General features: G+C 47.7%; 1 protein-coding gene and 1 long non-coding RNA gene across 2 annotated transcripts in view; one reads left to right on the top strand and one right to left on the bottom strand.

Moving 5' to 3' along the window:
- LOC309530625 overlaps positions 1-10,336 on the top strand; it is a 419,691-nt gene extending 409,355 nt beyond the window's left edge. Inside the window, exon 2 of the long non-coding RNA XR_014218782.1 lies at positions 9,672-10,336. This is a non-coding gene — a long non-coding RNA (uncharacterized lncRNA). The remainder of the gene's footprint in view (positions 1-9,671) is intronic.
- A 1,289-nt stretch (positions 10,337-11,625) lies between these two features.
- The window catches only part of DGAT2 (diacylglycerol O-acyltransferase 2), a 64,196-nt gene continuing 63,366 nt past the window's right edge, over positions 11,626-12,455 (bottom strand). Inside the window, exon 8 of the mRNA XM_082219498.1 lies at positions 11,626-11,998. Within this exon, the coding sequence (XP_082075624.1) occupies positions 11,844-11,998 (155 nt within the window). The 3' untranslated portion in view covers positions 11,626-11,843. The remainder of the gene's footprint in view (positions 11,999-12,455) is intronic.

Raw genomic sequence — 12,455 nt, 5'->3', positions numbered from 1 at the left:
GTGACTATTTTATTTAGGCTGTCTGTCAGTATATACCCTCCAAAATGTATCCGATGAAAATAGGGATGTCCTATTCCATAATCATAACCACAACCATAATTTTATTATTTATATCCCTACGATCTGATTCGGTTGCCCCAGCCACTCTGGGCAGCGTCCAACATATATAAAAGCATAATCAAACATTAAACATTTTTTTCCAAAAAAGAAACCCTCTAGACAGGGCAGTCTTCAGATGTCTTCTAAAAATTGTATAGTTACTTTTCTCCTTGGCTCAAAGATTGCATAACTCCATACCATCCAACGTTTCTCCAGTGAAAATAGGGACGTCCTAAGGAAAAGCGGGACATTCTGGGATGAAATCAGAAACCAGGATGGCTTCTGTAAATCCAGGATTGTCCCTGGAAAATTGGGACACTTAGCGGGTTTGTCAGCATGCTTTTTAATTATGTTTTTTATCACCAATGTTCTGCAATGTGTTTTTAATGTTTCAATGTGTTTTTAATGGGCAGGGACTGAAGCTGAAGTTTCCATGTAGCCGTCGTGACATGTTCCTGTTTTCCAGCTTGGCCTCCTAGGAGGGCCCTGAAAAAATGGGGCATGTGTTCCCTGTGCCCCTTTTACATGCTGCTTGACAGACAGTTATGCAACAGGGAAGCCGTATTCAGTATGGAGCTCTATGGGGTAAACAGGCTCTTGGTCTCCCACTCCCTTTCAGACTGCTGTTCAAACCTTAGGAGGCTGTGTCAGCTACATGGACGAAGAAAAATCACTTTATATGCATTGTTTATGCATTCTAACACTGTGACACCAGGCGGCGCTGTGGAATTCAGTTTTTGCCAACCTGGTTTCTCCTACAAAGTTTGCAATACGATTAACCTAAGGTGGCCAGACTTCCCTGTTTCCCGGGGATAGTCCTTGGATTTACAAATCAGCCCCCTGACAAAATCCATCTATTTATTAGGAAGTTGAAAAGTGTCCCCAGATTCATTGAAAAAAATCTGGTAACCTTAGATTAACCGAAACGCTTCTTTGATGTGTCTGGCATCCAGCCTGGGTGTATAAGAGCCGCAACCGCCCTTCATAAGAGGAGATCTGGCGGACTGGCCCGGAAGCCCATCTACAGCGCTATCTTGTTTCCCACAGCAGCAAACCCAAGCAAGGCATGAGCGTAGCAGCTCTTTCCTCCTTCGGTGGAATCCTGCACCTGCAGTCAAAGCAACTGGGGCTGGGAGGGCAAGCCATTTTGTGCTCTGGAGGTCGAAACAAGCAGCGCTCGTCTGTTTTCACGTCTTTTGTTCACATTAATCACTTGGCTTCCAAGCATCTGAGAGTAAGAGCTTAGCAGGCTTATGTCTTCTGGGTTCATGCGAGGGATTCAGCACAATACTCCTAGCAAGGAAGCCACTTGCTGTCTGCAAAAGCCCTGCGCTCTGCAAAAGGCTTGCAGGCGCTTTTCTCTTGCTCCCACACACGTTTGTCTGCAGGGGGATAAAATACAGTTAATTACCGTATTTTTCGCCCTATAGGGCGCACCGGCTCATAGGGCGCACCTAGATTTGGGGGGGGGATAAAGAAAAAAAATTATTCCCCCCCCCAGGCGCAGGGCTGGGGCGGGGGAAGCCCGAGCTTCCCCCGACCCCAGACCCCAGAACAGGCTGCTATCCGCAAGCCTTGAGAGCCCGGCGGGAACTCCTGAAGCCTGGAGAGCGAGAGGGGTCGGTGCGCACTGACCCCTCTCACTCTCCAGGCTTCAGCGAAAGCCTGCATTCACCCCATAGGACGCACACACATTTCCCCTTCATTTTTGGAGGGGGAAAAGTGTGTCCTATAGGGCAAAAAGTACGGTACATTCCCTCACCTACCTAATAAAACCCACCATTAGCTTCAGCTGGAAATTTACCTGTCGGCTCTACTGCCTGTTGCGGCTGGCGGAAGGGGGTGGATAAGGTCAGGGAATAATAAGGCCATAGCTGCATTTCTCTGGAGGTATGATGTTGTCCTTCGGCATCCTGGCTCCATGTATGCTGAGGACTTTGGCACATCCTTGTCTCTCCCAGCCCAAGAGGAATGCTCCAAGGTTAATGGTTCATGTGCCAGCATCTTCTACAACAGGTGTGCAGAACCTTTTTCAGCCTGAGGACTGCATTCCTTTCTGGTCAATCATCCAGGGGCCACATAGCAGCAATGGACTTTGCCAAAGGCAAAAATGACACACGTGTACATTTTACCTTCGGACAGTTGGATGGATCCTACACACTCATCCCTATGCGCCATCCAGACAAGCCAGAGGTATGATCAGAGTTGAAGGATGCGCTGCAGCCAAGCAAAAAAAAACTTGGGGGGGGGCAAGCAGGGCAGAGGTGGTTTAGGATCAGAGCTTTCCGTCTCCTAGATGGGCTCCCTTCCCAGGTGGACAAGCCCCATCTGCCCCTCATATTTATTTGGGGAGGGAGCCAAAGTTGTTCAGCTTTTCGGGGGGAGCCAGAATTGTTGAACTTCTTTGGCGGAGATCATGTGCTTGTGACGAGGAGGCTGTGTCAGGAGTGCGTGCAGGAGCCGGGCCCTGTGACCAGTAGGGCTTCGCAGGACTGGGGCTTTCTTAAGTTTATTCTGAAGAGGCAAGGCGTGGCCACACAGGTGAGGCCGATTGGTATCTCACAGCACCCAGGAAAGGATATAAGGTCAGCATATCTCTTTGGCTCTTTGCCACAGCAACATGTTTCCCACCTTGCTGCGTTTGACTTCTTAACTCCTGGTTTCCTGACCCTCGGGCCCTTGGCTTCTTGATTCCCGACTCGCTGTCCTTCGGACCCTTGGCTTCCTCCGGACTCCCATTCCTGCTCCCACCCCGCCATCTTGCCCATACCATAATAATGACCCACCTAGAGTGGTGCTGTGGTCTAAACCACTGAGCCTGTTGGGTTTTGCTGATCAGAAGGTCGGCGGTTTGAATCCCTGCAACAGGGTGAGCTTCTGTTGCTCTGTCCCAGCTCCTGCCAACCTAGCAGTTTGAAAGCACGCTGGTGCAAGTAAATAGGTACCGCTTTGACAGGAAGGTAAACAGCATTTCCGTACGCTATGGTTTCCATCATGGTGTTCACTTGTTCCAGGTTTAGTCCTGCTGGCCACACGACCTAGAAAGCTGTCAGTGGACAAACATCAGCTCCCTCGGCCTGAAAGCGTGATGAGCGCCGCAACCCCATAGTCGCCTTTGACTGGACTTTACCTTTTTACCGTTTTACTCTAATATTAAAAAGCTAAAATGAATGCTCATGGCTTGCCCACTTTTGCCTCTGGAGCCGCCACTCCAGTGTGGCCCCTGTAAGATTACGTGGAAGGGAATGTGGCTATCAGACCGAAAAACTCCCTGTCCCGTGTATGGAATATAAATTTCTGACAGCGCAGCCAGTTTTCATTGGCACATGCTTAGAAAAAGCAGACCAAAGTCAGCAAAGGTTTATGTCATGGGTAGGCAAACTAAGGCCCGGGGGCCGAATCCAGCCCTATCGCCTTCTAAATCCGGCCCGTGGACAGTCAGCGTGTTTTTACACGAGTACAATGTGTCCTTTTATTTAAAATGCATCTCTGGGTGATTTGTGGGGCATAGGAATTCGTTATTATTTTTTCAAAATATAGTCCGGTCCCCCACAAGGCCTGAGGGACAGTGGACCGGCCCCCTGCTGAGAAAGTTTGCTGACCCCTGGTATGTGCTGTAATAAATATGCTATTGAAGGGCCCAGAAAACCTTTTCTTGGCCTTACTGATATGTAAAACAAATGAATGAATAAAAGTTCCTGTTGTGGCATTGCACGGAGCAAGCCGCCTGAGGGCAGCACTTGCTTATACTGTGTTGCATCTCTTATTTAAGAAGCTGTCTTCTTCAGTGCAAACGCATCTCAGTTTTAGCTCCTTCTACTAAATTAGGGACAGGGGTGGCGCTGTGGGTTAAACCACAGAGCCTAGGACTTGCCGATCAGAAGGTCGGCGGTTCGAATCCCTGTGACGGGGTGAGCTCCTGTTGCTCGGTCCCTGTTCCTGCCAACCTAGCAGTTTGAAAGCACCTCAAAGTGCAAGTAGATAAATAGGTACCGCTCCAGTGGGAAGGTAAACAGCGTTTACGTGCGCTGATCTGGTTCGCCAGAAGCGGCGTAGTCATGCTGGCCACATGACCCGGAAGCTGTATGCCGGCTCCCTCAGCCAGTAAAGCGAGATGAGCGCTGCATCCCCAGAGTTGGTCACGACTGGACCTAATGGTCAGGGGTCCCTTTACCTTTACTAAGTCACAGTGAGCTCCCCAGGCCAACACATTTGCAGTCTCTTCTCCCTCAGCTGCACGCTGATCTGAATAAAAAGCCGTGTTTGAGCGTGTTTGAGCGTCTTTGCGCTGACCACCTCCATCGCAAGGATCCTTCAGGAGGGAGTTGCTGCCAAGAGGGTGATGCGCAGGTGTATTTTGATGCGTTGAATAGAATGAAAGTTTATGAGTCATGACGGAGGGGAGAGCACCTGTACAAATTCAACAAGGCTTTGTCTTGTTGCTATTTTGTTAATGTTGTTTCATAGATATGAATGCTGTTGTGCTTTGTGTTTCCTACGATTTTTGGTGTAACTGTGATGTTTAACTTATTTTTCAGTTGCTTTGTTAATAGTGTTACATAAATGGTAATTGTTTTATTGGGGATTTGGGATTGTTTTACCGATGATGTGTTAAGCATTCTGTACCATTTGTGCTGTACAGTGGTACCTTTGGTTACATACTTAATTCGTTCCGGAGGTCCGTTCTTAACCTGAAACTGTTCTTAACCTAAAGCACCACTTTAGCTAATGGGGCTGTTATGTACTGATGTACTGAGCAGGGGGATACTGTAGATAGTTATGCAAATGAAGGATCGAAAGTGACGTTCAGTGATTGGATAGTTTGTATGCAAATGAAGGATCGAAAAGTGACGTCCTGTGATTGGATAGTTTTAGAAAGTTGCAACAATTGTTCTGGAGCTCTATATAAGCAGGCTGACTGAGCTCCTCAGTTAGTTCTGTTCCAGCTTACAAATAAAGAGCTGCTTTGGAAGAATTGCTCTGTCATCTGATATGTTCGCCCACAACTTAACAGGGGCCTCCTGCTGCCGCCAGAGCACGATTTCTGTTCTCATTCTGAAGCAAAGTTCTTAACCTGAAGCACTATTTCTGGGTTGGCAGAGTCTGTAACCTGAAGCGTATGTAACCTGAGGTACCACCGTACAGTCATACCTCAGACACTTCAGGTTGCTTTTTTTCAGGTTAAGGACGCTGCGAAACCTGGAAGTACCGGAAAGGGTTACTTCCGGGTTTCAGAGGTCGCGCATGCGCAGAAGCACCAAATCACAATCTGCGCGTGTGCAGACACGCTACTGTGGGTTGCGAATGCTGCGAGTTGCGAACGTGCATCCCACACAGATCGCGTTCGCAACCCGATCATCCACTGTATTTGTGATGTTCCGTTATGTTTTATCTTTTGTTTGTAAGCAACTTTGGGATTTATCGGAATAAAAAGCGGCATAGAAATAGAATCGATCGATCGATTGCAGCTCGGATGACCTCAAAAGGGGACAAGACGAATTCGTGGAGAACGCTATCAATGCCTATTTGCCCGTGATGGTTAAGTTCTGCCTCCAAACAGAGGCACCATGCTTCTGAAGAACAGCTGCACGGGGTGGAGGTCTGCTTCTGCACTCAGGTCATGCCCGTGGGCTTCTCGCTGGGGCTTCTGGTTGGCCACTGTGAGAACAGGGCTGGGTGGGCCAGTAGCTGGATCCAGCAGGCACATCTTCCCTTCTTATCCTGGAAAAACAATCTTCTTGGAAGGGCCATTCTGTTACGATATAGAAGCAATGCGGCAGCGAGCTGCAGCTAGCTTGGAAGCAAAACATAATGGGAATGTTGGGACTGTTCCATGGGAAACAAAGGGACAGTCTAATCACAGTGCGGAGCACCGGAATTAGCTCAGAGTGTAATATGAGCTGTACAGGAAGTACAGAAGGAGGAGTTTTAGTCTCTCGGCTGTTGGAGTTTGAGGAGAGCAGACGTGTTTTCTGTAACGCTGCAAGGACAGAAATAAAGACATGTAAATACATTTCTGTCTATCTCTTTCCCCTCCCTGGGGGGGGGGGGAGCAGGGAAGAGTGGTGTGTCCTTCTCACGCTGAGAAGGATCGCTGATCACGACCTAGCCTGTATCCCACCGGGAATGCAGACAGGGAGGTCAACCGGAGATCAAGCTGGGTGCTTGGAGAATGGCCAGTTTCTCCTGATTAAGGCTTGAATCCGACACATTCCACATGATGCCATAAATTGCCTTAACACTGCAGCACTTCCCTTCTGATGCAGTCAGGCCCTCTCTCTATTGCCTTTCCTTTTCCAACAAGCCTAATAATAATGATAAATTTTTATTTATACCCCGCCCTTCCCGGTTCAGAAAACCGGGCTCAGGGCTGCTAACAACAAATTTAAAACACTTAATTGATGCAACAAAAAACAGCATAAAATACAATATAAAACATGAATAACAACAAATTCAGAATTCAAAAATCAATTTAGGGGGGAAATCCATCCAATAAGCATTAGATGATCACCAGGCCTAGCTGGTTAAATTACCGTAGTCCTATTTGGGCCAGCGAGGAGACCAGGGGAGAATTAGCTGTGGGATCCCAGAGCGGGTAATCTTCATAAAAAGGGGAGGGGAGGGAAGGAAGGGGAATAAAAGATCAGGCTAAGTTCAAATTGAAAGCCAGGCGGAATAGCTCTGTCTTACAGGCCCTGCAGAAGGAGGTTAAATCCTGCAGGGCCCTGGTCTCATGGGACAGAGCATTCCACCAGCCCTGGCCCTGGTGGAGGATAATTGACTTCCTTAGGTCCAGGGACCTCTAAACTATGGTTATTCATGGACCTTAAGGTCCTCTGCGGGGCAGACCAGGAGAGGCGGTCCCATAAAAATAAGTCTTTTTATTGGAATTGAAATGGTCCTCATATATGAAATTGTTTTATGCCTGTTTTCAATGTCGGTGGGTTTATTTTTCAATTGCTTTGAGGTGCTTCACAGGAAATGTTTTGGGTTTTTTAAAAATAATGGCACAATTTTTACACGTAGCACCAAACACATCTGGAACAAGGCACAGTGAACAAGCAAAAAGCCAACTTTTTTTTTCTTGGTTACATTTATTTCTATAAATTTGTACAAAAATCTTTTGTTTTTTAATAATGTACAGTATTTCCACAAAATGCCCAAAAATTGAGCATATTTGTCCTCTATACATGTTCAGGATCACAGGGGAACAAGAACTCAGGAACCGAAGCCCCTGTTTTCCACGTTACCCAAAGGCACATTTTAAGAGCTTCGGTCATTCTCAATGATTAAAACAGTTGAAGGCGGCAGGTTACACATGCAATAGTGCAATATGCTTAAATATATATATATATTTAATATATATGTATGCAGACAATGGGTTCTGAATATATTTCTCTACGAAGCATCAGTCAACATCCATGTAAACATTTAAAAAGTCAATACTTTGTGCATAAGAGCTACTTTATATACATTCATCACTGAATTGAATAATAATCATCAGGTTCTTCAAAAGCCAGAGAAATCCTCAGAGTTTACAGGTGCGACGTTTTGCCAAAAAGTGTTTCATCTTTGAGGGTTCCTGCTGGATTTAAACTCTTCTCTTTTCTGTTTCTGGGTCACCAACAGAACTCCTATGCTTTCAATAGGTGAGCGGCTAGGGAGAAACTGCTTAAGTTATATACACACAGGCCCAACAATGTGAAAGGACCTTTGCAAAGGAACATGTTTTCTGCCCCAGAGAATTTTCCAAGTCCGCACATGGCTACCCTCAAAGAAACCTGGGAACTAGTGTTTGCTCAGTGTGCTGGAAATTGAGAAGGCTGTCGGGTCTGCTACTGTTCCCAGGATTCCTTGGGGGGGGGTGTAGAGCCATAACTGTTAAAAGTGGCATAAAAGTGCTATAAATGGATATCTGGAAAAAGGTAAAAAAAACCCAAAACGAGTAGTTAATTTGGAGGTTTGAGAACTTTCTAGTTTTTGAATCTTACTTGTTTGATGATTGGCCCAACACTGGAAGTCATCTTTTGTAAATATGCATTTATCTCTGAAAAAGCACTTTTCTATATTGGGGCAGTGGAGGAGACTCTAGGAAAAGAGGGAGGAGAGGGGGGGGGAGGCAAGCTGGGATGAGCATATTTTCGTTTCAGCTACAGACGACTCTCCAAATCATGGGTAGGGAAACTAAGGCCCGGGGGCCGGATCCAGCCCAATCGCCTTCTAAATCTGGCCCATGGACGGTCCGGGAATCAGCATGTTTTTACATGAATAGAATGTGTGCTTTTATTTAAAATGCATCTCTGGGTTATCTGTGGGGCATAGGAATTTGTTCATTTTTTTTTCCCTTTCCAAAATCTAGTCCGGCCCCCCGCAAGGTCTGAGGGACAGTGGACCGGCCCCCTGCTGAAAAAGTTTGCTGACCCCTGCTCCAAATGCTGCTGGACTGCAGTGCCTCCACATCCCTGATTTTTGACAATGTTGGCTGGGGCCGATGAGAGATGGAGTCCACCATTCAGGTCTCCCATCCCTGGTCTAAAGGCTTCACAGAATAGGTGTGTTCTTGAGAGGGATTTCGAATGGGGTGGCCGGAGAGGAAGGGTGGAATAATTTAAGAGAGCAGAGAATCTTTGGGGAGTTGAGTCCTTGAAGGGGAAGGAAAGCCTTTGGGTGATGAAATAAGGGTAGAAAGGGCAGAGTGAGCTCAAAATCAGGGACTGGGAACCTGTTTCACAGCCTGTGGAACTGGAGGGAGCTGCTCCCGTATTATGCCAGCGGTGGCCAGGGCCAGAGGCAACTGCAGACACAGCAACAAATCTGAATTTTACCTTGTTTTTAGACAGAAACATACACACACACACACACACACATTTCTCCATCCAGACAAGCAAGGGGTATTATCAGAGGTCAAGGATGCACACTCCAGCCAAGCAACTGGAGGAGGGTGAAAGTAAGAGGTAGGGTTGCAGAGCAGCTACAGCCTGGGGGGAGTCTTAAGGGCCAAACAGAGGAGACTTAAGGGCCGGATGCACTTGGCCCCTGGGATGGGGAATGGGCAAAGAGGTAGAAGGCGGATTTCCCCTTTTAGGTGCTCCAATAACAGGGAAAAGCTAAGCCTTGTGATTTTCTCCCACTCCTGTACCTGTTAAAAGCACAGGAAGAAGAAGAGGTGTTTGGATTTGATATCCCGCTTTATCACTACCCTAAGGAGACTCAAAGCGGCTCACAACCGCCTTTCCCTTCCTCCCCGACAACTCAGTGAGGTGAGTGAGGCTGAGAGACTTCAGAGAAGTGTGACTGGCCCAAGGTCACCCAGCAACTGCATGTGGAGGAGCGGGGAAGCGAACCCGGTTCACCAGATTACGAGACCACCGCTCTGAACCACTCCACAATGCTGGCTCCCTGTAGCTTCACTGTAGAAAAGAAGTTTGCAACCCAGTCATTCTCTCATACGCACATGCGTGCACGCGCACACACACACAAAGCGTAGCGTAATTGTGGCTCATTACAAGCACAAATGGACGTGGGTAGTGCTGTGGTCTAAACCACAGAGCCTAGGACTTGCCGATCAGAAGGTTGGCGGTTCGAATCCCCACGACGGGGTGAGTTCCCGTTGCTCGGTCCCTGCTCCTGCCAACCTACCAGTTCGAAAGCACGTCAAAAAGTGCAAGTAGAGTAATAGGTACCGCTCTGGTGGGAAGGTAAACGGACTTTCCGTGCGCTGCTCTGGTTTCGCCAGAAGCGGCTTAGTCCTGCTGGCCACATGCCCCTGAAAAACTGTCTGCGGACAAATGCCGGCTCCCTCGGCCAGTAAAGAGAGATGAGCGCCGCAACCCCAGAGTCGTTTGTGACTGGACTTAACTGTCAGGGGTCCCTTACCCTTTTTTACAAGCACAAAAGTTGTGCCTGCCAATTGCCAGTTCTTGGTTTTGCTTGAAAATATCGCTGGCTTTTCCAGCATTTCTTTGGGAGTCACACAAAGGAGTGTGCCGTCTTTAAAAAGGGCCAGATCTCCACAGAAAGACACCAGGAAAGCAGACACAAGAAGAGCCAAAGAAAGGAGATTTGTGGGGACCAGCAAAGGTCCTTTTTCGTTGGTTCCCAGCCTCATTTATGCAACAAGGTATAAATGGAGGTGGGAGTGAAATGGGACGAAAGACTCAGAATATGCATTGTTTGTGCTTTCAGGGAGGGTCTTTCTCAACCAGTTCCCCCCTTGTGCTACAAAATATATGTTCGGGGGAAAAGCAGTAATGTAGCAATAGGAGTTGCTACAGCACCAGTGGCAAAGGGCAGAAAAACCCAGAAATGAGTGTGGTTTGCAAAACAAACAAATCTGGGTTCTGGGGTTTGCAAAACCAGGAATGAGAGGGAGCTACCCGTGCAATGTCCTTCTTTTCTATAGAATAATGATGACTAGCAACCTGCTTTCTCCAGCTGAAACGGCAAACCTTGCAATGGGCGATTCAGAATCCAGAAACGGCCCATGCTTCCCCAAACACTCTTGCTTTCAGCTCGCTTTCTTCCTACCCACTTTGGTCCACCTTCCCTTCTGCTGTTAAAAATCAGCACGAAGGAAAAGATCGTGCAACGCACAGAGCTCCTTTGCGCTCCCGCTTCCCCCCGGGAGAAACCCTCCATTTACCACTGAATCAGGGCCAATGTCAACAATTTCTACAGATTGCTGTCGGTTCTGATTCAGAGGCAAAGAAGCCTTTTCCCGGGGAAAGCCCTGGGGCGAATGGAAAACGACTTGGGCACACTTGCTTTCAAGGCTTGGGACACGCAGCAGTATGGACAAACCCATCATCGGCTTGCACAAAATCCCACACAGGGTGGGGGTTAAACAGGGGCACAGAGTCCTCGGCCTAGAGGGCCGCTCTAGCTCCACAGACAACCCACGTGGCCGCCGAAGGCAGCAATGTTGTTTCAGCATGTCAATGAGGCAGTGGTCAGGTCACACTTGCTACATTAGATGCGTAGCTCCGCTGGCAGCGCATGAGTCTCTTAACCTCAAGGTTTGAAACCCCCATTGGGCAAAAGATTCCTGACTCTCGTGGTCCCAGCTCTACAGTTCTCTGATTCTTCTAATCCCCTGGGACGCTTTCCATGCATTGTGCGGTGCCACCAGTAGGAGGCAGCGTTAGCGTTCAGGGCCAGGGAAACCATCCACCCAAAAATAAGTGCTTTGCACCCACCCTGTCGTTTGGTTTTGCGAGCAGCGAAACTTAGGAGGCAAACAGGCTGTGCAGCAGAGCACACACGCCTTGCTAACTCCTAACTTAAATCTCTGGTGATCTCCAATTAATAAGGAATTCTCTGCCTTCAGAGACATGTCGGCAAAGAGCAGTCGGGGCTGAGCTACATGGGCCCATAGCTTGAGTCGACTTGGGGCAGCTTCCAATGTCCAAGTCTAACAAAAGGCAAAACAAGCGTCTTCCCTCGGGGAGAACTTAAAAACCGAGTGCCATTGCTGGAGCTGGGCGGATCTGTCCCAAAGAGAAAAATACAATGGTTTCTAGCGAGGTCTAAAGCTTTGATAGTTAGACAACTTTTTTCCCCCTTTTATCCTTTTTAAAGCTCACGCATGCATTCGAACTCGCCTCCCCGATTCGCAGACCAGAACACACACAGAAAACAACTTGGGCTCCGGCAGAGAATTGTCTTTTGACGCCGCGTTTGCCAAGCGACTCGCTGCCAGAAAAAGCGCGCAGGAGCAAAAGCACCCGGTTCCCTCCCCGTGGCGGTCAGTTGACTTCCAAGATCTCTGTCTCCGGAAGACCGAATTTCGTCTTGTGCTTGTCAAAGAGTCTGATCAGAGAGCTGACGTAGAGGCTGTGATAAAAGTCTACTTCCTTCTGGCTCGGGTTATCGACTTTGGGGACGGTAATGGGCTCCCCGACTGAAATGGAAAAAGGGGAAACAATATAAACGTTAAGAAGCATTGCAAGGGGTTGGACTGGATTAGACTAATTTAGCCAGCTAGCCCTGGTGGTCATCTAATGTTTACTGGATGGATTTCCCCCACTAAATTGATTTTTGATTTCTGAATTTATTGTTATTCACGTTTTATACTGTATTTTATGCTGTTTTTTGTCGCATCAACTACCGTATTTTTCGCTCTATAAGACGCACCCGACCATAAGACGCACCTAGTTTTTAGAGGAGGAAAGCAAGAAAAAAAAAAATCTCCCTCTCTGCGCAATGCCATTTGCTCCATAAGACGCACACACATTTCCCCTTACTTTTTAGGAGGAAAAAGGTGCGTCTTATGGAGCGAAAAATATGGTAAGTGTTTTAAATTTGTCATTAGTCGCCCTGAGCCCGGTTTTCTGAACCGGGAAGGGCAGGGTATAAAT

This window comes from Podarcis vaucheri, assembly GCF_965113315.1.
Source record: "Podarcis vaucheri genome assembly, chromosome: 4".
Lineage (NCBI taxonomy): Eukaryota > Metazoa > Chordata > Lepidosauria > Squamata > Lacertidae > Podarcis > Podarcis vaucheri.
This window is presented reverse-complemented; position numbering and strand designations above follow the sequence as displayed.